At 43.8% G+C, this 26,514-nt stretch overlaps 1 protein-coding gene across 3 annotated transcripts in view; it reads right to left on the reverse strand.

Moving 5' to 3' along the window:
* AKAP10 (A-kinase anchoring protein 10) overlaps positions 1-2,128 on the reverse strand; it is an 80,780-nt gene extending 78,652 nt beyond the window's left edge. For 2 of the 3 annotated variants that reach the window (XM_059147272.1, XM_059147269.1), the window contains exon 1: positions 1,860-2,127. In XM_059147272.1, the coding sequence (XP_059003255.1) occupies positions 1,860-1,947 (88 nt within the window). In that variant the 5' untranslated portion in view covers positions 1,948-2,127. Of the gene's footprint in view, positions 1-1,859 lie in introns of all 3 variants that reach the window. The other variant, XM_059147271.1, reaches the window with a different exon arrangement.
* Between the last annotated feature and the right edge of the window lie 24,386 nt (positions 2,129-26,514).

The following is a 26,514-nucleotide window of genomic DNA, read 5'->3' on the forward strand; positions in this document are numbered from 1 at the left end:
GATCTTTTTATAACATAATATCAAATCACTCCTCTTTAAAAATTCTAAGGGGCGCCTGAGTAGCTCAGTGGGTTAAGTGTCTGACTGGATTTCAGCTCAGGTCACCATCTCAGGGTCATGAGATCCAGCCCCGAAGTAGCGCCACACTGAGCATGTAGCCTACTTAAGATTCTCTCCCTCTCCTCTACCCCTCTGGTGCTCTCTCTCTTTCAAAAATAAGAATAATAATAAACTGAAATAATGTCTCTGCATTTGAAAGAAAACCAAACTATGGCCTACAAAGCTCTGAATCTTGTTTACCTCTCCAAGCCCAAATCACAGTGGCCTTCCTTCCTTTCTTGAAGGACACCAAACTCTTTCTTGACTCACAACCTTTGAACATGCTCTTCCCTAGCCTCTCGTACCTCCTACTGAGCCCTTGGCTCTAAGTTCCAAGGTCACCTGCTGAGGCCCCTCTCTAACATCAAACCAAAATATGCTTCTCCTCTCACCTCATCTCTGTCATGTTATCAATTTGTAAATACACACAGGTATTAAAAGAGAAATGTATTGTCTGTCTGCCCCAGCAGACAATAAGGTCCATAGGTGCAGGGACATTTTCTTGTTCAGTGCTTAATAATGAGAGCCTAACACAGTGCCTGCCAAGCAGCAGACATTCAAAAGTATTTGTCCGACAGAGACAACAGTCTATTATGTAACATGCAATCTGCCTCATTATACACAGAATGCTTTCTTTCCCCCTTAAAAAAAAAAAAAAACCACTTCAACACTGTCAAACAAATTACAGCAATAAACTACACCAAGGTACATTATCAACAAAGCTTCCTTGTACCATTTTACAGGTTTCCTTCATTCAGCAGAGCTTTCATTCATTCCTCACAGTACCATTCACTCACCATGACATCAGTTACTAAAACTCTACACGTACTTAAAAAGAATTCTTGAATTCATATCTGAATGGGGCCTTTAGGAACCACCTAATTCTTGGTTGAGAGAGGAGAAAAAAGTGGGTTAACACTTTTTTTATCCCAGGTGACAGTCAGTAGCAGAGCAGTCATGTGAACCCAAGCCTCTGATAAGGTTTAGTGTTTTGGTTTTTTTTTTTTTTTCCTCTAATACCTTTTCTCTTAAATAACAAAACTTAAAGAACCACTATCACCCAAAAAGACCTACACTTGTTCATTCTGGATATATACTTTAAATGCAACACAACAACTTTATCCAGGATCAAAACTAAACTGCCTCTACTTAAAAACTGGGCAGCTATTAAAATTGAAAATCAGAAATTTCGTTTACAAAGTGAGCGTTCCAACAGTTAAGTTGACTTGCTAAGTAATCAAAAGAAATAGTCTTCATTAGGGAACTTTCAGCAGTAAGTAATGTTATTTAGGAACTGCAGGATCCCCCACCCCACCCCCAAAAAAGGGGAAACTAGAAAATAGCACCAGTTGAAGAAAAGAGCTTTTTCACATGTTGCTTTTAGATATAAAACCCTCAATATTCTGAAAAGTCAGAGACTTCCGTAACAAGGTACTAAAGGAATTTCCTTTTTCTGGATCCACCGTTTATAGACACACAGCACACAAACGCGAAAACTGGGTTTGCGCAAACAGGCATTAACTTGTACGGGCTCTGGCAAACACTTTTGGACCAGCGAGATAATTCCCCTCTGACCTCGCGCGAGGAGGCCACCTTCTCCCTCCCTGCAGAGTCCTGGAGCAAAGCAAGGCACGCAGGGGGCGTCTGCACGGAGGCCGAGGGCCTCGCCACCACCCGGGAGGAGAGCCCGTGCAGGCCCACCTACCCTACCGCCGCCCCTGAAGCCCGGCCTGGCTCCCAGCCGGAGCCCCCTCTGCTACCTTTCCGCCGGAAGAAGGACATGGCGGGGCCCGGGTCGGGGCGGAGGGCGCGGGGGGACTGTCGCGGTGAGGGCCCGGCTCCCCTCATTCAGCAACCGGCCCGGACTTCCGGGTCCGCAGCGGCCGCCGCACTAGCCTGAAAAGAGACCCTTCTTCCGGGTGTGGGCCCCACCGCCTCCTCGAGAAGACCAGGCAGCTCCTGCCGCCATATTATCAACAAGCCGCCCGCCCGGAGTTCCGGTCCTTCCCCGCGCGAGGCTTCACGGGAGGCCGACCCGCCGGCCCCGCCCCCATCCCCGCCTCCTCTCGTGGGTGCGGGGGCACGCGCCCAGCCCGCCCACGTGATCCTACGCGCGTGCGGCCTGTGCCCTTTCCCAGGTCCGGCGTCGCTGCCAGGGTTGGAGAGATGCGGATCCGGTCCCCGCAAAACTGACCCTCTCGGAGTCGGAGTCTTCTCCACTCCCCGCTACCGCCGGACCCTGGAGTGGATGGCGCGGTGCCTCAGGTCTGGGGGCGTCCGGTCGTGGGCACTCAGAGCGTGCCCTTGTACACAAGGCGAGGCCAGCACTGCTGCGCTCCCCCTTAGCCCTCCCGTTTCTCGGTTCCAGTGAGGCTGAAAGGCACGGCCAACTACAGCAGCTTCACCCTGCACCTGCAGCCCGTGCTCGCCCAGGCGAGCAGACCAAACACACACCCCCAGTCGCGCGGATACCGCGAGGTCACGGTTCCTCGAAGGGGGAAGAGGAGGCATAACCTGTTTTATGCGGCTCCACTGGCTTTCTCAATCACAGTGACCTCGGCAATAAAAAAAGAAGTGGGCTTGTTTTCAGAACCAAATCCCTACGAATGCTTAAGTTTGAAAGGGGCAGTAACATAAAAGCATCACCAGTAATTACAAGGCAGACTTGTGAATTATCCTTCAACCTTCGTTCAAATGCTTTTTCCCCGGTAAACCTGGCCCTCCATCCATCCCTAAAGCAGAGGGGAATCAAGTCAGTGTTCCTCACCACTGGGTGAGTGCGCTGATTGGGAAATAATTGCAGCGTTGTGTGTGCTCCTTTGGGGAAGGAATATAGAAGATAGCACTCAATAAATGTCCACTGAGTGTTTTTTAAATCAGTAAAATCATGTTGGGGAAACGGGACCAAAAAAAAGTCCAACTTGTCCAAGATTATGGAGTGTCAGTGTTTGAGACTGTAACTAAAACCCGGTGTCTTTTCACCATATAATTAGAGCAACTTAATAGATTTGTTTTGGTCCTGGGCCTGTAATCACAGCTGATACTTGTTGAAAGTTTTCTACGCAGTCAATGTGCCAAAGCCTCCAGATTAAGAATAGTCCTTGGGTCTTGGTGTGGGGAAAACTAGGCACGTTAAAGTATCTTGTCCAAGGTCACAAGCTAACTAGAGGTGAATCCTGGATTTCAAACTTAGTTACCTCCAGAGCCCAAGATCAAACCTCTTGCTGCCTGGGTAAAGGGAGTGTGGCCAGGTAGAAGCAAGAGAGACTGGCCGAGGCTCTGGATGCCTGAGTGTATTCTGGACCTGAGTTGGTGTTGAGAATGGATGTCTGTTCATCTTCTGGGGGCCTCTGCAGAGGCCACAGGGGAATTTGGGCAGTGTCCTTCCACGATCAGAGGGCTATTGTAAACCAGCCTGCACTCAGGAGGACCACTCTGCTGTCTTGTGGCCAATAAAACCAAAGGTCTTGCCCTTCAACGAGATTGGCTGAAGACAAGGAAGAGTGTAGCTGATGTGCAGTTGATATAAGGGAATTAAGTGGGATCTAGCAGAAGTGTAAGCAGGGGGCCCTTCTCTCTCTTCCGCCCATGGAGTCCAGTCTCTTGGCAGCGCCTTCTTGTATTTGTTGACTGGCTAGTTGCCTGGGACTGAAGGGGGAGTGCAAGAAATCCCCTGAATATCATCACTGGACAGGAGCCAGGGGGAGTGCTTTAATCCCTGCAAATCTCAAACCCTTTCTCATTTTCTCTAACTCAGCATAGAATCCATGTAAAAGCAGGACCAGCCCTGCCTTCCACTGTGATTATTGCTCTTGAGTGTCTCGTAGCAGAAATTCTGGAACTGCCTTTACTCCTCCGGGCAACAGAATATGTATTCTCAGGTGGTAATACCTGTCATTCTTTCTTTCTTTCTTTTAAGTTTTATTTATTTATTTATTTGACAGAGAGATCACAAGTTAGCAGAGAGGCTGGTGGGGGTGGGGAGGTAAGCAGGCTCCCTGCTGAGCAGAGAGCCCAACATGGGGCTCTATCCTGGAATCATGACCCTAGCTGAAGGCAGAGGCTTTAATGTACTGAGCCACCCAGGCACCCCTGTCATTATTTCTTAGGTACTCCTGTGCTCTCTGTATACTAAGAGCTTTGTCTTTTTTTTTCCCTAAAGATTTTATTTATTTATTTGACAGAGACAGCAAGAGAGGGAATATAAGCAGGGGGAGTGGGAAAAGAACTACGCCTCCCACCAAGCAGGGGACCCGATGCAGGGCTCGATCCCAGGACCCTGGGATCATGACCTGAGCCGAAGGCAGATGCTTAACTGACTGAGCCACCCTGGCACCCCTACTATCACACTCTTACTTCCACATTCAGTCTGACTCCAAGCTATTTGCTTATACTAGTTGCTCCTGTCTTTCTTTCTACCTGCAGCTCATACCTAATCAGCTGATTCCAGCGTGGGGTGTCTATTTATTGGGAAATAGAAGGCAATGCATGATACCTAGCAGTGCAGACGCCTTCTGAATCATCACCCATTAAAGTGTTTATACGCTTAGGGAAGCGTTAAGTGTACTACTACACTACCATTTAATCTGCAGGAATTTGATGATCCACAGATGAATAAAATTAAAATAAAACAAGAATATAAAAATAAGCGAGAGTATTCCATTCGCCCGAATATGCAGTTGTGGCAAACCGGATATTCTGCATTGCATTTCTAAATTAATTTGTGAAAGCCACTTTAATATACACATAAAACAAAATGAATTTTCACTGGAAGGAATTCCTTTGATGATAGTCCCAATTTTTTAAAGTTAGTTTATTTATTTTTATTCATTTATTTATTTTTGAGAGAGAGATGGAACACATGTGCACAAACTGGGGTGGGGAAGAAGCAGAGGGAGAAACAGACTCCTCACAGATCAGGGAACACTATGCAGGACTTGATCCCACAGCCATGGGATGGTGACCTAACCCAAAGGTAGTTGCTTAACTGACTGATTCACCCACATGCCCATTATATTCCTAATTTTAAGGGAATCCTCACAGTCCTTTTTTTTTTTTTTTTTTTAAGATTTATTTATTAATTTTAGGGAGGACGGGGCAAAGAGAGAGAGGGAGAGTCTCAAGCAGACTCCACGTAAAGCACCAGCCAGACATAGGGTTTGATCTCACGCACCAGGAGATCCCCACCTGAGCAAAACCAGGAGTTAGACACTTGACTGGCTATGCTACCCAGGGGGGGCCCCTCATGATCTTTTTATACTACTTGTATCATTTACAACAAATCAATGAGATAAAATCAGCCAGGTAATTATCACAAAGCCAGTGAATAAAAGTAATTTCCTATAACAAACACTTTTTACAAATTGAACAAAAAGTTCTATAGCAAACATTCTAACAAATGTGGTTGTCTATATCAAACATTCATAACCTCAAGGAAATTATTCAAATAAATCTTTTGACACTATAGGGGGAAAAAAGCTCCCTGTATCTTATTAGTAAGCAGCCAAAACCAAACTCAAATTTATGACAAGTCTCAGAATGTGTATTGCTGTAACTTACATTTCTCATCAACACTCAAAGGTTAATTCTTAAACCAGTGTTTCACATTCTCAAAAGCATTTGCATCCATAGCTTTGTAAAATTTATCTCTAAGAAAAATTGTGGCCTCTGAGTTTAGTTTTAATCAAAGCTAAAAGCAATTGGGGCTTAATGTAATTTATTTCTTCTATAGTGTCTAATCAGGCCAGATAAATGGGAGCTTAGTGCACATTTTTCCCATCAAAGGAACCCCAAACAAGTAGGAGATATGACAATAATCTCTTAAAAATGCATAACAAAGACTTCCTTACATACACCCCAGGGGAATATCATCTTTGATCTGCTCTGGAGGTAAGACTATGACACAACTATTCTCAAATATTTCTTCCCAGGTGGTCTACAAGCATGTACTTCCCAGCCTCTAAAACTATAAAAACAGTTTTCACTGGCAATGGGGTTGTGGAAATCCATTGTCTTACAGCTGCCCAAGACACACTTCTGTCCCTAAGTCCCCTTGATAAGCCACTAATTGTTAAGCCGGACTAGTTGGCCTTTTCCTTCAGTCTTACGGCTCCTTTGGCAGTCCCCTTGCATATACCTCCCTCTCATAAACCATTTTCTAATAACAGTAAAGCAGGTCATTTGGACTAGCCACCTGCTGTGGAAAACGGAAAAAGAAAAGCTAAAACCAAACTGCAAGCCATTGAGGCAGTAAGAAGCCAATGAAGAATTATCAGATGGAGAGAGAGAAGAGAAACAAAATCCAGTGAATTAAGTCCCCAATTAGGGCCTCTTTTCTGGGAGCATCCCTGTTCAGGGAAAAGAGATGGAGAAGCTAGCTGAGTGAGACTTCTGATAATGTCACAGACATTAGGACAAAACTTGGAGCCCCAGGCTTGCTTTGGATCAGGATTCTGAAAAAGCTACATCAGAAGTAAACCAGCCCTTTACAGGGATTGCAACCCAGCTTCCGGTCCTCTGTACAACTCAGGAAATCCTAACCCCAGCAATACATCAAGCAAATCCTGATTCCTGGTGCCCTGGGTGCCCGGTGGAAGCAAATGAAAATCCACATGGAACAAGCTAATACTACCTAACGTCTCAAATTATTTCCACAAATGATTGTTCAAACATAATGTCTGGCACACGATCACAGATATCAGGTGCATGAGGAGATAAGACTCTGGGAACAAAAGCCAGGAAAAATGATAAACAATAGAAATAGTGACATGGGAGCTCTAGATCGTGGACTTATGGATCATAGATTTGAATATAATTATGCCTATTACAACCAAGGTTATTAAAAAAAACATTGGAAATTTGGGCAGAGAACTGAAAATTCTACAAATTGACAGAATGTATATGAAAAAGAAGCAACTAGAAATTCTAGAACTGAAAAAGCAAAATAACTGAAACTAAGAACTAAATCATTGGATCTTTAGGCAGAGTTATAACAGAATTTGTAAAATGGAAGGCAGGTCAGAAGAAAATATCCAGGGACGCCTGGGTGGTTCAGTTGGTTAAGCAGCTGCCTTCGGCTCAGGTCATGATCCCAGCGTCCTGGGATCGAGTCCCACATCGGGCTCCTTGCTTGGCAGGGAATCTGCTTCTCCCTCTGCCTCTGCCTATGTTTGCTCTCTCTCCCTCTCTCTCTCTCTGACAAATAAATAAAAAATCTTAAAAAAAAAAAAAAAGAAGAAGAAGAAGAAGAAAATATCCAGAAGGAAGCATGCAGTGAAGGTGAGAGTCATAGAGAAGAAAAGAAAAGAGTGAGGTCTACCGTATGTTGATCAGAGTCCCAGAAGGAGAGAAGAGAGAATGTAGCAGAGGAAATATTTGAAACATTAATGGCTGACAATTTTCCTGAAGTGAAGACAGAAAACAGCCTACGGATTTAAGAATCACTATGAGGGGTTCCTGGGTGGCTTGGTTGGTTAAGTGTCCTAGTCTTGATTTCAGCTCAGATCATGATCTCAGGGTTGTGAGATCGAGGCCCTCATTGGGCTCCACCCTGGGTATGGAGCCTCCTTAAGATTTTCTCTCTCCCTCTCCCTCTGTTTCTCCTCTCCCACCCCTGCTCACACACTTTCTCTTAAAAAAAAAAAAAATCACTATGAACTCCAAACAAAAGGAAATACACACCAAGACTATTACAATGAGGGCACCTGGGTGGCTCAGTGGGTTAAACCTCTGCCTTTGGCTAGGGTCATGATCTCAGGGTCCTGGGATTGAGTCCCACATCGGCTCTCTGCTCAGCAGGGAGCCTGCTTCCCCTCATCTCTCTGCCTACTTGTGATCTCTCTCTGTGTCAAATAAATAAATAAAATCTTAAAAAAAAAAAAGACTATTACAATGAAACTCAGGAAATAAACAAAAAATTATTTAAAAAAAAAGATTTTATTTATTTGAGAGAGAGTATGTGTACATGAGTGGGGGGAGAGGGGCAGAGGGAAAGGTAGACACCGACTCCACACTGAGTGGGGAGCCTGATGTAGCACTCGATTTCAGGATCCTGGGATCATGACCTGAGCCAAAGGCAGACGCTTAACCTACTGAACCACCCAGGAGCCCAACAAAAAATTATTAAAAATAGCTGGGGGTTCGGGGTGCCTGGGTGGTTCAGTCAGCTGGGCATCTGCCTTCAGCTCAGATCATGATCCCAGGGTCCTGGGATCGAGCCCCACATTGGGCTCTCTGTTCAGTGGGGAGCCTGCTTCTCCTTCTCCCTCTGTCTATTCCCCCGCCCCCGCCTTGTGTGAGTTCTCTCTCTCTCAAATAAATAAATAAAATCTTAAAAAAAAAAAAAAAGAAAACCTGGGGGTTGGGGAAACAGATCACCTTCAAAGGAGTGACACTTAGGGATCCGATATTTTCAACAGCTACAGTGGAAGCCAGATGACTATGGAATTAAATCTTCGGTGTGCTGGTAAAAATAACTAGCAACCTGAAAACCTGTACCCATATATTTCAAAGATGACACAAAATAAGACATATTCAAATGAAAACAGAAGGAAAAAAATGTCACTAGCAGACCTGAATTTGCCGAAGAATTTACAGAAAGTGATAACAGATGGAAAGTCTGAGCTATAAGACATACAGAACAAAGAAAGTGGTAAATATGTAGACAAAGATAAATCAACACTTAATGATAACATGAAAGTCACCCCCTGTGTCTGCACATGATCACCCTCACTTATGATACCCTTTTGGGGGTCTCCAAGATCACCTTTAGTTTCGATAATTTGCTAGAAAGACTTGAAAAACTAACAAATAGCTGTTACCTTCACAGCTATAGTTTCTAAATGCTAAAAGTTACAGGTTAGGGTCAGCCAAGGGAAGAAATGCATAAGGCAGAATCCAGGCAAGTACAAAACACAGAGCCTCCAGTTGTCCTCTCCCCATGGAGTCGAGAGAGCTCTACTCTCCTGGCATTGATTCATGACAACATGCATGGAGTATTGCCAACCAGGAAGTTGACCCTAGGCTAGTGTTCGAAGGATTGGGACTCCATCCCACAAACAGTTGCCTTTGCAACTGACCTCTGTCTGCAGCCCCTCGACAGGTCATACTGACATCATGCGACCCAAAGGTCCCACCCCAAATCACACTGTTACAATATGGCTGGCCGTAGTTATAATATATCTATCTGGCATGACTTTCCAACAGCCTAGAGATGACTGCCTAACAGCCAAGAACTGAGGCCAGACCTCTCTTTTGGTGAATTAAATTATTTTCTACATAAATATCTAACAGGTTTAAAAATTTCACTGATGTGGCAGGCCCCTGAATCTTTGTAGAGCTTATATCCCACATTCTGGCATGGTATGTGTCTTACCAGGGCATCTAGAATACCTGCCATTTCTTGTTCACTGGGTCTGTCATATGATGTCGGTATAGCATCCTAGTGTGATGTTCTGCAGTGTCCCCACAGTGAAGGGTTCTTTAGATCTGCAGTGTCCATGGTAGCCACTAGCTCCACATAACTTTTCGGCCTTTGAAATGTGGTTAATTAAGATATGCTCTAACCATAAAATATACACCAGATTTTGAAGATTTGTTATGAAAAAATAACATAAAATATCTTATTAATATCATTATATTGATTATATATGGCAATTGATAATATTTTAGATATGTTTAGTAAGTCAATACATATTAACTTCTCTTGCTTTTTTACTTTTTTCAGTGTGGTTACTAAAATTATGCATTTTTATATTTTTGTTGGACACCATTGCTTGGACTATTTTGATACTGAGTGTGATGGTTAGTTTTATGGGTCAACTTGACTGGCCGTGAGGTGCCCATAGTAGGCGTTCTTTCTGGGTATGTCTATGAGAGTGTTTCTGGATGAGATTAGTATTTGAATTGGTGGACTCAGCAAAGTAGATTGCTTGTTGCAGTGTGAGTGGGGACCATACAGTTGTTGAGGGTGTGAAGAGAACAAAAGGTGGAGGAAGGAGGAATTTTTACCCCCTTTTTTCTGCCTCACAGCTCAAGCTTGGACATCTCATCTCATGGTCTCCTGCTCTCAGACTGGGATTTGTACGATCAGTTCTGGATCTCAAGCCTTTGGACTCAGACTGAATCACACCCTGGCTTTCCTGGGTCTCTAGCTTGCCAACGGCCTCCTACATCACATGAGCCAGTCCTTTATAAAAAATCTCTCTCTCTCTCTCTTTCTCTCTCTCAGTTCTGTTTTACTGGGGAACTGTGGCCAAGTGACCGCCAGCAGTAGAATTAACAAGGACTGGACAAGACTGAGTTTGTGCTGTTCTCCATCCCAGATGAAGGCAGACTGCTTTTGAGCCTCATTCTTTGTTTTTTTAAAAAAGATTTTTATTTATTTATTTGACAGAGAGAGAAATCACAAGTAGGGAGAGAGGCAGGCAGAGAGAGAGGGAGAAGCAGGCTCCCCGCCAAGCAGAGAGACCAACGTGGGCCTCAATCCCAGGACCCCGAGATCATGACCTGAGCCGAAGGCAGAGCCTTTAACCCACTGAGCCACCCAGGCCTTGAGCCTTATTTTTTTTTTTTTTAAGATTATTTATTTATTTATTTGACAGAGAGAGATCACAAGTAGGCAGAGAGGCAGGCAGAGAGAAAGAGAGGAGGAAGCAGGCTCCCTGCTGAGCAGAGAGCCCGATGCGGGACTCAATCCGAGGACCCTGAGATCACGACCTGAGCTGAAGGCAGCTGCTTAACCCACTGAGCCACCCAGGCGCCCGACCCTCATTCTTAATGGAATTCAAAAACAGTGCATTTGCTAAATCTATAACCACATACCAACTGTCAGAGGTTGTGTTCATCTGGAAGGGCAACTAAAATTAGGACTACATCTCAGTTAAATACATAGTAATCCACCATCATTCAACATGACCCATCTGGGTTCTGCAGGGTCATATGCCCATGAGTGAAATAGAAAGTAGAATGGGAACAACTACCCATTCTTTAAATCTCTAAGGGAGGTAGTAATCTGTCATTCCACCCAGGATGTACTATGGCTTGATTTATTTTCTCAGCCAAGGGTTGGGAGTAGTTTCAGAAACTTCCAGCTGGCCTTTCTTCCCCCCCTCCCCACTTTTTAAAAAAATTAATGACTCTTACTCTACAGGTCAGGGAGCCAATGTGAAGGTTCTGCCATATTCTAGGGACACCCATACTGATGATGCCTCATCAATGACTAAAGGCCTATTTGGAGAAAGGATTGGGAGAACAGCCACTATATATATTTGTTGTGGCATTTCAAGGTTTCTCAAGATTTGGCCTCCTTTTCAATTCCTAGGGTCAGATCTTAGAACTGTCTCAGGTTTGGAAACAGATGAAAGGTCATAACTTTTCTATTATGGTAGTGACATCAGCCTTCTGATATCTGATCTTGATCTTTTGATTATGTGAGTCAAATAATACCTTGTTTTCTGCCTGTCTTAGTCTCTTTAGGCTGCTATAAAAAAACACCATAGAACTGACGACTTGAACAACAACCAAAAAAAAAATCTTATTTCTCACAGTTATGGAGACTGGAAAGTGCAAGATCAGGGGTACTGGCAGAGTCTGTGTCTATTGAGGGCCTAATTCCTGTTCATAAATGGCTACATTCTCTCTGTGTCCATACAAGACAGACGAGGCAAGAGAGCTCTATGGGGTCTCTTTTATAAGGGCATTAGCTCCACTCATGAGGGCGCTCTGATGACCTAATCACCACCCAAAGGCTCTCCTTCCTAATAACGTCATCACACTGGGGGATTAGGATTCCAATATATGAATTTTGGGCAGATACAAGCATTCAGTCCACAACACTGTCCATCTATCTCACTCCAAGAACATAATCATCATTAGCCATTCCTACATATACCTATGGGTCAAAGCACCCTTGGTACCTTTCCCACCAATGCAATAATTATTATCTATCATGTCTCTGACAATTTAGGGCTGTTCCAAGGGCTCTGCTATTCTAGAATCCTGTTATCACCATTAACACTAGGGAGCCCAATTCCATAACTGCATCTCCTATCACAAATTCTTGGCCACCATTCAAATTCCCAATAATCCAGTGGCCTTCTCACTAATTCATTTCATGTTTTACAGAGGGGGTGACTTCTGGGACCTCTTAGGGAACATAGTTCTGCTGATGGAGTCTCTAACATGACATAATACATTCTGATATTCCCATTTCTCTGACCTGGAATTATCTCTTTAGCAAATCCAAACTTGTCCATGCATAGGCCAGCTGCTAAAGAAAGACCATAGAGGGGAGTCAAGATGGCGGAGAAGTAGCAAGCTGAGACTGCTTCAGCTAGCCGGAGATCAGCTAGATAGCTTATCTAAAGATTGCAAACACCTGAAAATCCATCGGCAGATCGAAGAGAAGAAGAACAGCAATCCTGGAAACAGAAAAACAACCACTTTCTGAAAGGTAGGACCGGCGGAGAAGTGAATCCAAAGCGACGGGAAGATAGACCCCGGGGGGAGGGGCCGGCTCCCGGCAAGCGGCGGAGCAACCGCGCACAAAATCAGGACTTTTAAAAGTCTGTTCCGCGGAGGGACATCGCTCCAGAGGCTAAACCGGAGCGAAGCCCACGCGGGGTCAGCGTGGCCTCAGGTCCCGCAGGGTCACAGAAGGATCGGGGGTGTCTGAGTGTCGCAGAGCTTGCGGGTATTGGAACGGGAAAGCCGGCTACAGAGACAGAGCCGACAGTAAGCTCACAGCTCGGTGTTACCTTGAACCAGCCACAGGCTCAGTGAGCTCGGAGCGCGGCCGGAGGTCAGAGAGACGGGAGTAACTGGGCGCTGTTCTCTGAGGACGCACTGAGGAGTGGGGCCCTGGGCTCTCGGCTCCTCCGGGCCGGAGACCAGGAGGCCGCCATTTGTATTCCCGTCCTCCGGAACTCTACGGAAAGCGCTCAGGGAACAAAAGCTCCTGAAAGCAAACCCGAGCGGATTACTCACCCCGGCCCCGGGTAAGGGCAGTGTAATTCCGCCTGGGGCAAAGACACTTGAGAATCACTACAACAGGCCCCTCCCCCAGAAGATCAACAAGAAATCCAGCCGAGACCAAGTTCACCTACCAAGGAGTGCGGTTTCAATACCAAGGAGAGCAGCAGAATTCCAGAGGAGGAGAAAGCCAAGCACGGAACTCATGGCTTTTTTCCTGTGATTTTTTTTAGTCTTGCAGTTAATTTAATTTTTTCTTTTTCATTTTTTTTTTTTTTTTTCTCGCCTTCGGGTAAAATTTTTTTTTTTTTTAACTGTTACCTTTTTCTTTTTTAACGATTTTTTACTAGTTTATCTAATATATATATATATTTTTTTACATTTTTCTTAGGTGTTTTCTTTTTTAAAAAAAAAAATTCTTTTCTTTTTTTTTTTTTTTTTCTTTTTTCTTTCTTCCTTTTTGAACCTCTTTTTATCCCCTTTCTCCCCACTCACGATTTTGGATCTCTTCTAATTTGGCTAAAGCATATTTTCCTGGGGTTGTTGCCACCCTTTTAGTATTTTACTTGCCCCTTCATTTACTCTTATCTGGACAAAATGACAAGACGTAAAAATTCACCACAAAAAAAAGAACAAGAGGCAGTACCGAAGGCTAGGGACCTAATCAATACAGACATCGGTAATATGTCAGATCTAGAGTTCAGAATGACAATTCTCAAGGTTCTAGCCGGGCTCGAAAAAGGCATGGAAGATATTAGAGAAACCCTCTCGAGAGATATAAAAGCCCTTTCTGGAGAAATAAAAGAACTAAAATCTAACCAAGTTGAAATCAAAAAAGCTATTAATGAGGTGCAATCAAAAATGGAGGCTCTCACTGCTAGGATAAATGAGGCAGAAGAAAGAATTAGTGATATAGAAGACCAAATGACAGAGAATAAAGAAGCTGATCAAAAGAGGGACAAACAGCTACTGGACCACGAGGGGAGAATTCGAGAAATAAGTGACACCATAAGACAAAACAACATTAGAATAATTGGGATTCCAGAAGAAGAAGAAAGTGAGAGGGGAGCAGAAGGTATACTGGAGAGAATTATTGGGGAGAATTTCCCCAATATGGCAAAGGGAACAAGCATCAAAATTCAGGAGGTTCAGAGAATGCCCCTCAAAATAAATAAGAATAGGCCCACACCCCGTCACATAATAGTAAAATTTACAAGTCTCAATGACAAAGAGAAAATCCTGAAAGCAGCCCGGGAAAAGAAGTCTGTAACATACAATGGTAAAAATATTAGATTGGCAGCTGACTTATCCACAGAGACCTGGCAGGCCAGAAAGAGCTGGCATGATATTTTCAGAGCACTAAACGAGAAAAACATGCAGCCAAGAATACTATATCCAGCTAGGCTATCATTGAAAATAGAAGGAGAGATTAAAAGCTTCCAGGACAAACAACAACTGAAAGAATTTGCAAATACCAAACCAGCTCTACAGGAAATATTGAAAGGGGTCCTCTAAGCAAAGAGAGAGCCTACAAGTGGTAGATCAGAAAGGAACAGAGACCATATACAGTAACAGTCACCTTACAGGCAATACAATGGCACTAAATTCATATCTCTCAATAGTTACCCTGAATGTGAATGGGCTAAATGCCCCTGTCAAAAGACACAGGGTATCAGAATGGATAAAAAAACAAAACCCATCTATATGTTGCCTCCAAGAAACACATTTTAAGCCCGAAGACACCTCCAGATTTAAAGTGAGGGGGTGGAAAAGAATTTACCATGCTAATGGACATCAGAAGAAAGCAGGAGTGGCAATCCTTATATCAGATCAATTAGATTTTAAGCCAAAGACTGTAATAAGAGATGAGGAAGGACACTATATCATACTCAAAGGGTCTGTCCAACAAGAAGATTTAACAATTTTAAATATCTATGCCCCCAACGTGGGAGCAGCCAACTATATAAACCAATTAATAACAAAATCAAAGAAACACATAAACAACAATACAATAATAGTAGGGGACTTTAATATTCCCCTCACTGAAATGGACAGGTCATCCAAGCAAAAGATCAGCAAGGAAATAAAGGCCTTAAATGACACACTGGACCAGATGGACATCACAGATATATTCAGAATATTTCATCCCAAAGCAACAGAATACACATTCTTCTCTAGTGCACATGGTACATTCTCCAGAATAGATCACATCCTCGGTCCTAAATCAGGACTCAACCGGTATCAAAAGATTGGGATCATTCCCTGCATATTTTCAGACCACAATGCTCTAAAGCTAGAACTCAACCACAAAAGGAAGTTTGGAAAGAACCCAAATACATGGAGACTAAACAGTATCCTTCTAAAGAATGAATGGGTCAACCGGGAAATTAAAGAAGAATTGAAAAAAATCATGGAAACAAATGATAATGAAAATACAACGGTTCAAAATCTGTGGGACACAACAAAGGCAGTCCTGAGAGGAAAATATATAGCGGTACAAGCCTTTCTCAAGAAACAAGAAAGGTCTCAGGTACACAACCTAACCCTACACCTAAAGGAGCTGGAGAAGGAACAAGAAAGAAACCCTAAGCCCAGCAGGAGAAGAGAAATCATAAAGATCAGAGCAGAAATCAATGAAATAGAAACCAAAAAAACAATAGAACAAATCAACGAAACTAGGAGCTGGTTCTTTGAAAGAATTAATAAAATTGATAAACCCCTGGCCCGACTTATCAAAAAGAAAAGAGAAAGGACCCAAATAAATAAAATCATGAATGAAAGAGGAGAGATCACAACTAACACCAAGGAAATACAAACTATTATAAGAACATACTATGAGCAACTCTACGGCAATAAATTTGACAATCTGGAAGAAATGGATGCATTCCTAGAAACATATAAACTACCACAACTGAACCATGAAGAAATAGAAAGCCTGAACAGACCCATAACCAGTAAGGAGATTGAAACAGTCATTAAAAATCTCCAAACAAACAAAAGCCCAGGGCCAGACGGCTTCCCGGGGGAATTCTACCAAACATTTAAAGAAGAACTAATTCCTATTCTCCTGAAACTGTTCCAAAAAATAGAAATGGAAGGAAAACTTCCAAACTCATTTTATGAGGCCAGCATCACCTTGATCCCAAAACCAGACAAGGATCCCACCAAAAAAGAGAGCTATAGACCGATATCCTTGATGAACACAGATGCGAAAATACTCAACAAAATACTAGCCAATCGGATTCAACAGTACATTAAAAAGATTATTCACCACGACCAAGTGGGATTTATTCCAGGGCTGCAAGGTTGGTTCAACATCCGCAAATCAGTCAATGTGATACAACACATCAATAAAAGTAAGAACAAGAACCATATGATACTCTCAATAGATGCTGAAAAAGCATTTGACAAAGTACAACATCCCTTCCTGATCAAAACTCTTCAAAGTGTAGGGATAGAGGGCACATACCTCAATATCATCAAAGCCATCTATGAAAAACCCACCGCAAATATCATTCTCAATGGAGAAAAACTGAAAGCTTTTCCGCTAAGGTCAGGAACACGGCAGGGATGTCCATTATCACCACTGCTATTCAACATCGTACTAGAGGTCCTAGCCTCAGCAATCAGACAACAAAAGGAAATTAAAGGCATCCAAATCGGCAAAGAAGAAGTCAAATTATCACTCTTCGCAGATGATATGATACTATATGTGGAAAACCCAAAAGACTCCACTCCAAAACTGCTAGAACTTATACAGGAATTCAGTAAAGTGTCAGGATATAAAATCAATGCACAGAAATCAGTTGCATTTCTCTACACCAACAGCAAGACAGAAGAAAGAGATATTAAGGAGTCAATCCCATTTACAATTGCATCCAAAACCATAAGATACCTAGGAATAAACCTAACCAAAGAGACACAGAATCTATACTCAGAAAACTATAAAGTACTCATGAAAGAAATTGAGGAAGACACAAAGAAATGGAAAAATGTTCCATGCTCCTGGATTGGAAGAATAAATATTGTGAAAATGTCTATGCTACCTAAAGCAATCTACACATTTAATGCAATTCCTATCAAAGTACCATCCATCTTTTTCAAAGAAATGGAACAAATAATTCTAAAATTTATATGGAACCAGAAAAGACCTCGAATAGCCAAAGGGATATTGAAAAAGAAAGCCAACGTTGGTGGCATCACAATTCCGGACTTCAAGCTCTATTACAAAGCTGTCATCATCAAGACAGCATGGTACTGGCACAAAAACAGACACATAGATCAATGGAACAGAATAGAGAGCCCAGAAATAGACCCTCAACTCTATGGTCAACTAATCTTCGACAAAGCAGGAAAGAATGTCCAATGGAAAAAAGACAGCCTTTTCAATAAATGGTGCTGGGAAAATTGGACAGCCACATGCAGAAAAATGAAATTGGACCATTTCCTTACACCACACACAAAAATAGACTCAAAATGGATGAAGGACCTCAATGTACGAAAGGAATCCATCAAAATCCTTGAGGAGAACACGGGCAGCAACCTCTTCGACCTCTGCCGCAGCAACATCTTCCTAGGAACAACGCAAAAGGCAAGGGAAGCAAGGGAAAAAATGAACTACTGGGATTTCATCAAGATCAAAAGCTTTTGCACAGCAAAGGAAACAGTTAACAAAATCAAAAGACAACTGACAGAATGGGAGAAGATATTTGCAAACGACATATCAGATAAAGGACTAGTGTCCAGAATCTATAAAGAACTTAGCAAACTCAACACCCAAAGAACAAATAATCCAATCAAGAAATGGGCAGAAGACATGAACAGACATTTCTGCAAAGAAGACATCCAGATGGCCAACAGACACATGAAAAAGTGCTCCATATCACTTGGCATCAGGGAAATACAAATCAAAACCACAATGAGATATCACCTCACACCAGTCAGAATGGCTAAAATCAACAAGTCAGGAAATGACAGATGCTGGCGAGGATGCGGAGAAAGGGGAACCCTCCTACACTGTTGGTGGGAATGCAAGCTGGTGCAGCCACTCTGGAAAACAGCATGGAGGTTCCTCAAAATGTTGAAAATAGAACTTCCCTATGACCCAGCAATTGCACTATTGGGTATTTACCCTAAAGATACAAATGTAGTGATCCAAAGGGACACATGCACCCGAATGTTTATAGCAGCAATGTCCACAATAGCCAAACTATGGAAAGAACCTAGATGTCCATCAACAGATGAATGGATCAAGAAGATGTGGTATATATACACAATGGAATACTATGCAGCCATCAAAAGAAATGAAATCTTGCCATTTGCAACAACATGGATGGAACTAGAGCGTATCATGCTTAGCGAAATAAGTCAAGCAGAGAAAGACAACTATCATATGATCTCCCTGATATGAGGAAGTGGTGATGCAACATGGAGGCTTAAGTGGGTAGAAGAATAAATGAAACAAGATGGGATTGGGAGGGAGACAAACCATAAGTGACTCTTAATCTCACAAAACAAACTGAGGGTTGCCGGGGGGAGGGGGTTGGGGAGAAGGGGGTGGGATTATGGACATTGGGGAGGGTATGTGATTTGGTGAGTGCTGTGAAGTGTGTAAACCTGGTGATTCACAGACCTGGGGATAAAAATATATGTATATAAAAAATATATGTTTATAAAAAATAAAAATAAAAAAAAAAAATGGGAAAAAAAAAAAAAAAAAAAAAAAAAAAAAAAAAAAAGAAAGACCATAGACACAAACTCACTGATGTTTGCAATAGGAAGCTATCTGGTTAGAGTGTACAGGTAGTAAAGGGTGTGGACAGGTGTCTACAGTATCTGTTGCATTATCACAATCCCCCCTTCATGGCCACAGAGTCAGTCTGAAAACTCACAGGGCCCATCATCCGCTAGATTTGAGCTTGGACTTGATTATCATTTGGCCACCATAAGCCTTCATTCTAGGCAGAGGAGGGTGTGATGTCCTCTGGTTTCAATCAGCCTTGTCTGAGATCCCATGTCACACAGTCCTTGGAAATTCTGGGTCTTTCTTCTATCTTGGTGGATAGTTACTCTGGAATATGATCTCAAGTCTACTTGGGGGAATGACTGGGGAAATTTTTAATATATAGAATGAGGGTGTATTGCAAAGTCCTTCCTTAAGGGGACCCGTCTTCCCTTTCAAACAATGAGCTCTGATCCTGAGAGCCGACATTCCCCTGGGAACTTTCCCCTGAGAAGGAATGTGGTTTCCATGATGACAGCTGGCATTAGCCTGCTCATGAGCTCGTGAATTCTCTTTTAATTATATAAATAAGGGTGCCCTGCTCAGTTGTCCTCATCTTTTCCCCACTGGTAACACTATGATCCAGTAGCCATTTCTCCAGATAGATTCCTGCGGATCAAGGAACTTGATGGATGGTTCAGCCTCGCTCGCAACCCATTAATTACACTCACCTTCCTTTGATAATTAAATGCAGTTGCCTGGCCATTGTCATTCTGGAATCCTGTCATTCCCATTGATAGTAGCACCTTTCTCACTGCCCACACCAGGCCAACAGAGGTGTGTCATCACTGAGTATCTCAGAGATGCTGGTGGCCTTCACAAAGGCAGAGTCTCCCCTGATGGGTTCTCGGGTCTTATGTGGTAAATCAGTTCCAACGTCCATACTTTAATCCTTCTAACCTTTCCTTGATACTGTGTCCAGGAAGTTCTGCCAATATCCTCCTCATTTCTCTAGGCCGAGTTCCATCCCAATAGTCAATTAGGACTGGCCATAGTGCTGGGTGTTGACTTGTGGATGAAAGTCCCCAGGTGGGGAAAAGTCTCCTTATTGTGGGCTTATCTTTCACCCAGCACAATCCAACAGTTTCAAAACCCACTCTCCCACATGCCCCCTCCCCACCAGTTCTTCCCATCACAGAAACATGGCTCATAAGTCCTATGACATGTGTTATTTTCTCCCAGAGCAGTGACTGACTAACTTGTCCAGGAGATGCAGGCACCTGACTTTGATTACTTGCTTTAAAACATTCAAGAGTGGAGGGGTGGATCTTCAGTAGAAAAATAACATTTTGCAAGGTTTCTGCTTTAGCCCAAGTCGTGGTACATTCTCCTCTGGTAAGAAGGGGGCTCGAGGAGTCTCCCGGGTCAATTTGCTCAGGCTTGTCTACACAAAGGTCCCCATTTCACAGCTCAGATTCCAGTCTTCTCCTTCATGCTGACTTTGACTGGGACACCTATCAAGATGGTGCATTCTCTTTTTCAACTCAGCTGGCATTAGCCACTTTTCAACTCAGCCACTTTTTGTTTGTTTGTTTTTAATTAACATATGATATATTATTTGTTTCAGGGGTACAGGTCTGTGGTTCACCAGTCTCACACAATATCCAGCACTCACCACAACACATACGCTCCCCGATGTCCATCACGCAGCCACCCCATCCCTCTACCCCCCTCCCCTCAAGCAACCCTCAGTTTGTTTCCAACAACTGTGCCATTTTCACAGTTAGATCCTGGACCTGCTTTTCAGCAAAGTCTGTTCTACAATTGCTTCTCGAAAGCTGCCAGAAGGGTCTGGTGGCTTTTCACAGAGTGGTTGGAATTGGCAATTGGCTACCATGAGCCTGCTGTTTTGTGTTCAGCCAGAAGCTGGACCTATCACCAAACTCCTATCCAATGAGTCATAGCTGAAAGCCTGAGTAATTGTGACACATGGGGTTCCCCTCTGTTTGCACAGGGTTGTCTGCTTCTCCACCCACCACCCTGCATCATATTTTTATGGCTATCGTACTGGTGAATAATCTAACTCCCAAATTTCAATCACTCGGTTACGCTTAGCCTGGGTTCCCGAGAAAGCAGAGCTGGTGGCAGAGGGCTCACGGCAGGGCTATATCCAGGAGCACATTTCCAGGGAGCAGGAGTGAAGAATGAAGGGAATGAAGCAGGACAGACAGGAGCCAGTGTGAGATGGTGTTATTGAATGGGCTGTCACTGAGTAGGAAGGATTGCCGGTCTGTAGGGTTGCGACCCCAGTAACCTGTGTGCGTGCACCCACCAGCTCTTATCTCCCATTGATCAACATCCACCCCACAGGGCATTCACTTGCATCTCAGGGCTGTGCATATAAACCCCAGGGCATTGTCAGTACGGAAGCCTCAGAGCAGGGGAGAGAGGCAGAGTTGGGGCAGGAGATGAGGTACTATCAGATTCCCTTTGTGTGATTTTGTCCAGAGACCATGCAGAGCTGGAACCAGAGCCACAGGAGACCAAGAGGTCCTGGAGTGACCCAAGACAGGGATGGGAAACAGTGGGTGACCACACATGCTCCACCCTAACTCCAAACCTGAAAGTCCCGAGTAGCCTGGAGGGAAGCCAAGGGAATGTGTTTGTACAAGTCACAAAAGTGCACAGATTCTAGATACCTGGAGGGCCCAAGGTTTGACTGCCCATGTTGTTAATGTGCTGCTGGGAGTAAGGACTGTAAAGAAACCAGATAAATGGAATGCTAGAATAACCTGTTTTGGCTTGGGTTTGGGCTGCCCTTGTTTCCTGTGCACAAGGACAGTTGAGTTGTGTCCAAAGCATCAGGAGTGGCTGATAAGCCGTATCAGTTATGCCACCACAAGGACCTGGTATGGTCCTTTATCCAGGATGTCTCAAGTGTATTTCACAAAGCACCCTACTATCAGCAATGGTCAAAGCTAGACAGGATCCTGGCAATGGCCTCCTACAAGTCCCCATGCTCTGTGGATCAGAAAACTGAAGTCTCTCACTGTGTGAGAAGAGCAATGATCATTACCACCCTGGTGATCATTTCAGCTAGCGTTTTTGAGCACCTACTAGATATACTTTCTGGAAATTTAATCCCCATAGAGGCTCTCATTTTGCAGATGAAAAAATCTCACATAGGCTCTGAAATAACACCAGCCTGAATGATTCTAATGAAGAGAATGTAGAGGCTGATGTTCAACTTAAAATTGTTTGGTCTTGGGACGCCGGGGTGGCTCAGTCCGTTATGCGTCTGTCTTTGGCTCAGGTCGTGATCTTAGGGTCCTGGGATCAAGTCCCGCATCAGGCTCCTTGCTCAGCGGGGAGCCTGCTTCTCCCTCTGCCTGCTGCTCCCCCTGTTTGTTCTCTCTCCCAATCGATTTCTCTGACAAATAAATAAATAAAATCCTTAAAAAAAAAAAAAAAAAGAAAATTGTTTGGTCTCCCCCTCCCCACCTCAAAAGAAGACTAGTGAGCCTCAACATTCATAATCAGTCCTCTTATCCCCCCCAACTTGGATTGCCTATCTGCTCACAATCATGGAATAAATTTGGATGATGTCTTCCCCATATTCTGTTATTATGAGTATCTATTCCTTCATGCTCAGTATCTAAATAAAAAGATAGAGATAAAAGACTCACATCTGTTGAGTGTATGCTGTATTCCGGATACTGTGCAAGAGACTTCTCATTTGCTTAAGTAACATAGCGTTTCAGCCTCAACAACAGCCTGGCATGTTGCGTGTTATTATTTGCCTCATTTTGCAAATAAGGAAACGAGCCATCGGAGAGATGAAATGAATCGCCTAAGATCTTTCAGCTAATAAAAAGCAGAGCTGAGGATTGGAGCATGGTTCTGTGGGCATCCAAAGCCCCTTTTCTTTACACCACGCTGCATAATGGTTTGGTTTGGTTAATTTAATGGTTCATTTCATTTGGAAATGATAACCATATTTCACATGGAAGTGACTGAGAGGTTTTAACTCCCGGTCCTGACTTAGGAGAGTCAGAGACCAAGTATGAGACATAGGTCTGCACACAGAAGTGTGAGCATCTCCAGAAAGCTTTCGTTTTCGGGTCAAGCAAAGACACAAGGCAGAGGACAGACCCCACCTGACGTGGGGTTCATGAAACTGAGATGCTCGAGGATGAACTTTCTATCCAGGAGTCTATCCAAACCTATAATTGCTTTTTGGTACAAATGTTTTAAAACTTTTGGGGGGGGGGGCAGGTAACAGCTGACTCTCCAGAGAAGGGAAAACTTGCCTTCACTGAATCAGGCAACACTCAACTATAGAGACAGGCAGATATAACAGTAATTAGCACCCACAACTTGTGCAACCCCACTTTGCACAGGCTGCTGGAACCAGACCACCAGGGGGCTGGAAAGACCACAGCTATACAATTCCCGAGGCAAGGTGAGAAGAGGGATGGTGAAGCCCATGTTCTAGAAAGAAGGAGGTCTTGTTTGGGGCAAGGGGTGGGGTCAGTGTATAAGGGGATCAAAAGGGATTTCTTGTCTGGTGTTTGCTCACTGGCAACTGCAGAGCAAAGCGAATCTGTCTCTCTCCTTTTAGGATGTATTTATTTATTCTGAGGGAAGGGACAGAGGAATAGGGAGAGAATCCAAAGCAGACTCTGCCCAGAGTGTGGAGCCCGAGGTGGGATTCAATCTCACGACGCCTAGATCACAACCTCAAGATCATGGCCTGAGAGTCAGACACTGTGCCACCCAGGGTCCCAAGGTGAGTTCATCTCTTTATAGTGACAGCCTTTGCATTGGCACGGAAGACGGAATCCAGTCACTGTTCCTTGAACATTTTCTGAGTGTCCATTATATGTCTGTTCTTTTTTTTTTTTTTTTAATATTTTATTTATTTATTTGACAGAAAGAGAGAGATCACAAGCAGGCAGAGAGGCAGGCAGAGAGAGAGAGAAGGAAGCAGGCTCCCTGCTGAGCAGAGAGCCGGATGCGGGACTTGATCCCAGGACCCCGAGATCATGACCTGAGCCGAAGGCAGAGGCTTAACCTGCTGAGCCACCGAGGTGCCCCTACATATCTGTTCTTAAAAGATGGCACCTTGAGGCACCGGGGGGCACAGTCATTAAGCGGCTGCCTTCAGCTCAGGTCATGATCCCAGGGTGCAGGGATCAATCCCTGCATCAGGCTCCCTGCTCAGCGGGGAGCCGGCTTCTCCCTCTCCCACTGCCTCTGTTTGTATCCCCTCTCTCACTGTCTCTCACTATCTGTGTCAAATAAATAAATAAAATATTTTTTAAAAATCTAAAAATGAAAGATAGGGGAGCCTGGGTGGCTCAGCGGGGGTCCCTGAGCTGATGGGCCTGAGCACCCAGGGTCTGTCCTCAATTGCCCTGAATTCCTGTGGGGGTGCTGCAGACATCTCAAGCCACCAAGGATGAACCTGCAGTTCAACCAAATCAGGCAATCATCTCCCATGACCGCATACCTGAGCACCAATGGGGATGACGATGCAAATGAAGGGTAGAATAGAGTTTTCCCGGCATTTGAGGGAAGGGTGAAGCTGCGCCGACATTTAGATGAAGCCATGTTTTGGTGGGCTCAGGACAACGCAGGGTTCTGTGTTGAACTGTGACATGACCCAGAGTCTCGCTTCTCTGGAAAAAAATAAATGTACAAGAATTGGGGGTTCTAGTTCCATATCAGAAGATAAGGATGGATCTTCAGGGGCAACTAACAGTTGCTGCCTCAGTGGCAGAGCTCAGATTTAAAATGCATCTCTCTGACCCCCAAACCAGGACTCTCAGCTGCGGTCATTTGTAGAGAGCAAGATGGAGTCACTCATTTCAAGCAAGGGTACCGCAGCTACAAGATATTGCTGCAGACAACGAGCCTCAGCTGACACCCAGAGGAGCTCTGCAGCTGCCCAAGACTGATGAAATCCCCTTTAAAAGGGAGGAATTTTGCAGTAAACTGTCAGACTCTTCAGACAGGATCCCTTAGTGTCTGACCACTTAGAAAAGGCAACTGCTGGGGCACCTGGGTGGCTCAGTTGGTTAAGTGTCTGGCTTCAGCTCAGTCATGATTCTGGGGTCCTGCTGAGCGGGGAGTCTGCTTCTACCTCTTTCTCTGCCTCTCCCCTCTGCTCATGCTTTCTCTCTCTCTCAAATAAATAAATAAAATCTTAAAAAGAAAAAAAAAAAAAAAGGCAGCCACTGCCAAAGGCTCTGCACCATTGATCTCTAAACAGAACCGAGATCCTTCACTGTTTGAACAAAATAATCAGTTAAGTGCCAAGACTCGACCGGGACTGGACTGAAACCTTATCTCAACTGCATGACCGTAGACTGACTTCGCTTTTGGTCTGTTAACCCCCTCTGTTATCCTGTTTGTTGCGTGACTTGTCTTAGGTTCTGCCCTCTGTGCTGCCTAAGAAGCCAAGTGAATCCCATGGCAAAATGTCATTGACTTTGGACCCCTGAACCTGCTTGATCATTATGTTCACCGCGCTCTAATGCTGAACAAAGCTGACGTTGTGGAAAGGCACAACACCGCATGTGTCCCTTCATTGTGGGTTCGTAACATCGTTCATTTAATTCCATCTGTAGATCTAGAAAGGTTCTTACTCTTGCAATGGCTCTTTTCTATATACACATTTAAAGTCATGCCCATGAATGTTCCTCCACGTGAAAAAGCCCACACCCACAGCTGTCACTTAGACCTGGGGTTTGCTCGTAAGGTTTTCTATTCATGCGTTCCTCCTACCTGTTCCTCGATTTTGTCACCAGCTAACAGTTAAGTTTAAGGGGAGATTTGGAAGGAAAGTTGCAAATAGGAAAGCTTCACCTTTCCTTTATTGTTTATAGTCAGTGTTCAGTAGTCAAGAAATACAGATATATTTATGTTTCTGGTGGTTTGGAAGCCCTGCGACTGAGCAAATTCCTTTCCTCTTACTGTGTCTCACCTTCGCTTCCGCAACACGAGAAGCCCGAGTCACCTGACTTGAGGGTCCTTCTGTTCCTTGGGTTTCCTTGGAAATCTCAAGTCTGAGAGTGACTTCTACAACTGTCATCCCCCCTCAGAAATTTCTGTCTCTGGTGGTTCAGGACCAGAACACACAATGTAGTTCATCATGATGGAGAGGACCCCACTTCTGCGGGAATGGATTACTTCTTCCAACTCAACATGGAGACCCAGTGTTGAAGAACTCTGGTGGTTTCTTCTCCATCTTTGGAAATAGAACGGTATGTGGAGGCTCTTTTTTGTGTGTGGTAAAATATACACATCATAGAATTTACCATCTTAGTAATTTCTCAGTGTACAATTCAGCGACATTAAGTACATCCACGCTGGTGTGCAACCAATACCGCCATCCATCTCTAGAACTTTCTCATCTTCCCAAACTGACACTCTGTATCCATTAAAATCTAACTCCCTATCCTGCCTCCCTTTTGCCCTTAACAACCACCATTCCACTTTCTGTCTCTCTGCTTTTGACTATTTTAGGTATTTCATATAAATGGAATTACATAATATTTGTCCTTTTGTGACTGGCTTATTTCACTTTGTGATTCATTCATGTTGTATATCCCAGAATGTTATGCCTTTTTAGGGCTGAATAATAACAATAAAATCCACATTTTGTTCATCCATTCATCTGTAGATGGACATCTGGATTATTTCTCCCTTTTGGCTATGGG

Source organism: Mustela lutreola, chromosome 15 (assembly GCF_030435805.1).
Source record: "Mustela lutreola isolate mMusLut2 chromosome 15, mMusLut2.pri, whole genome shotgun sequence".
NCBI classification, from domain to species: Eukaryota; Metazoa; Chordata; class Mammalia; order Carnivora; family Mustelidae; genus Mustela; species Mustela lutreola.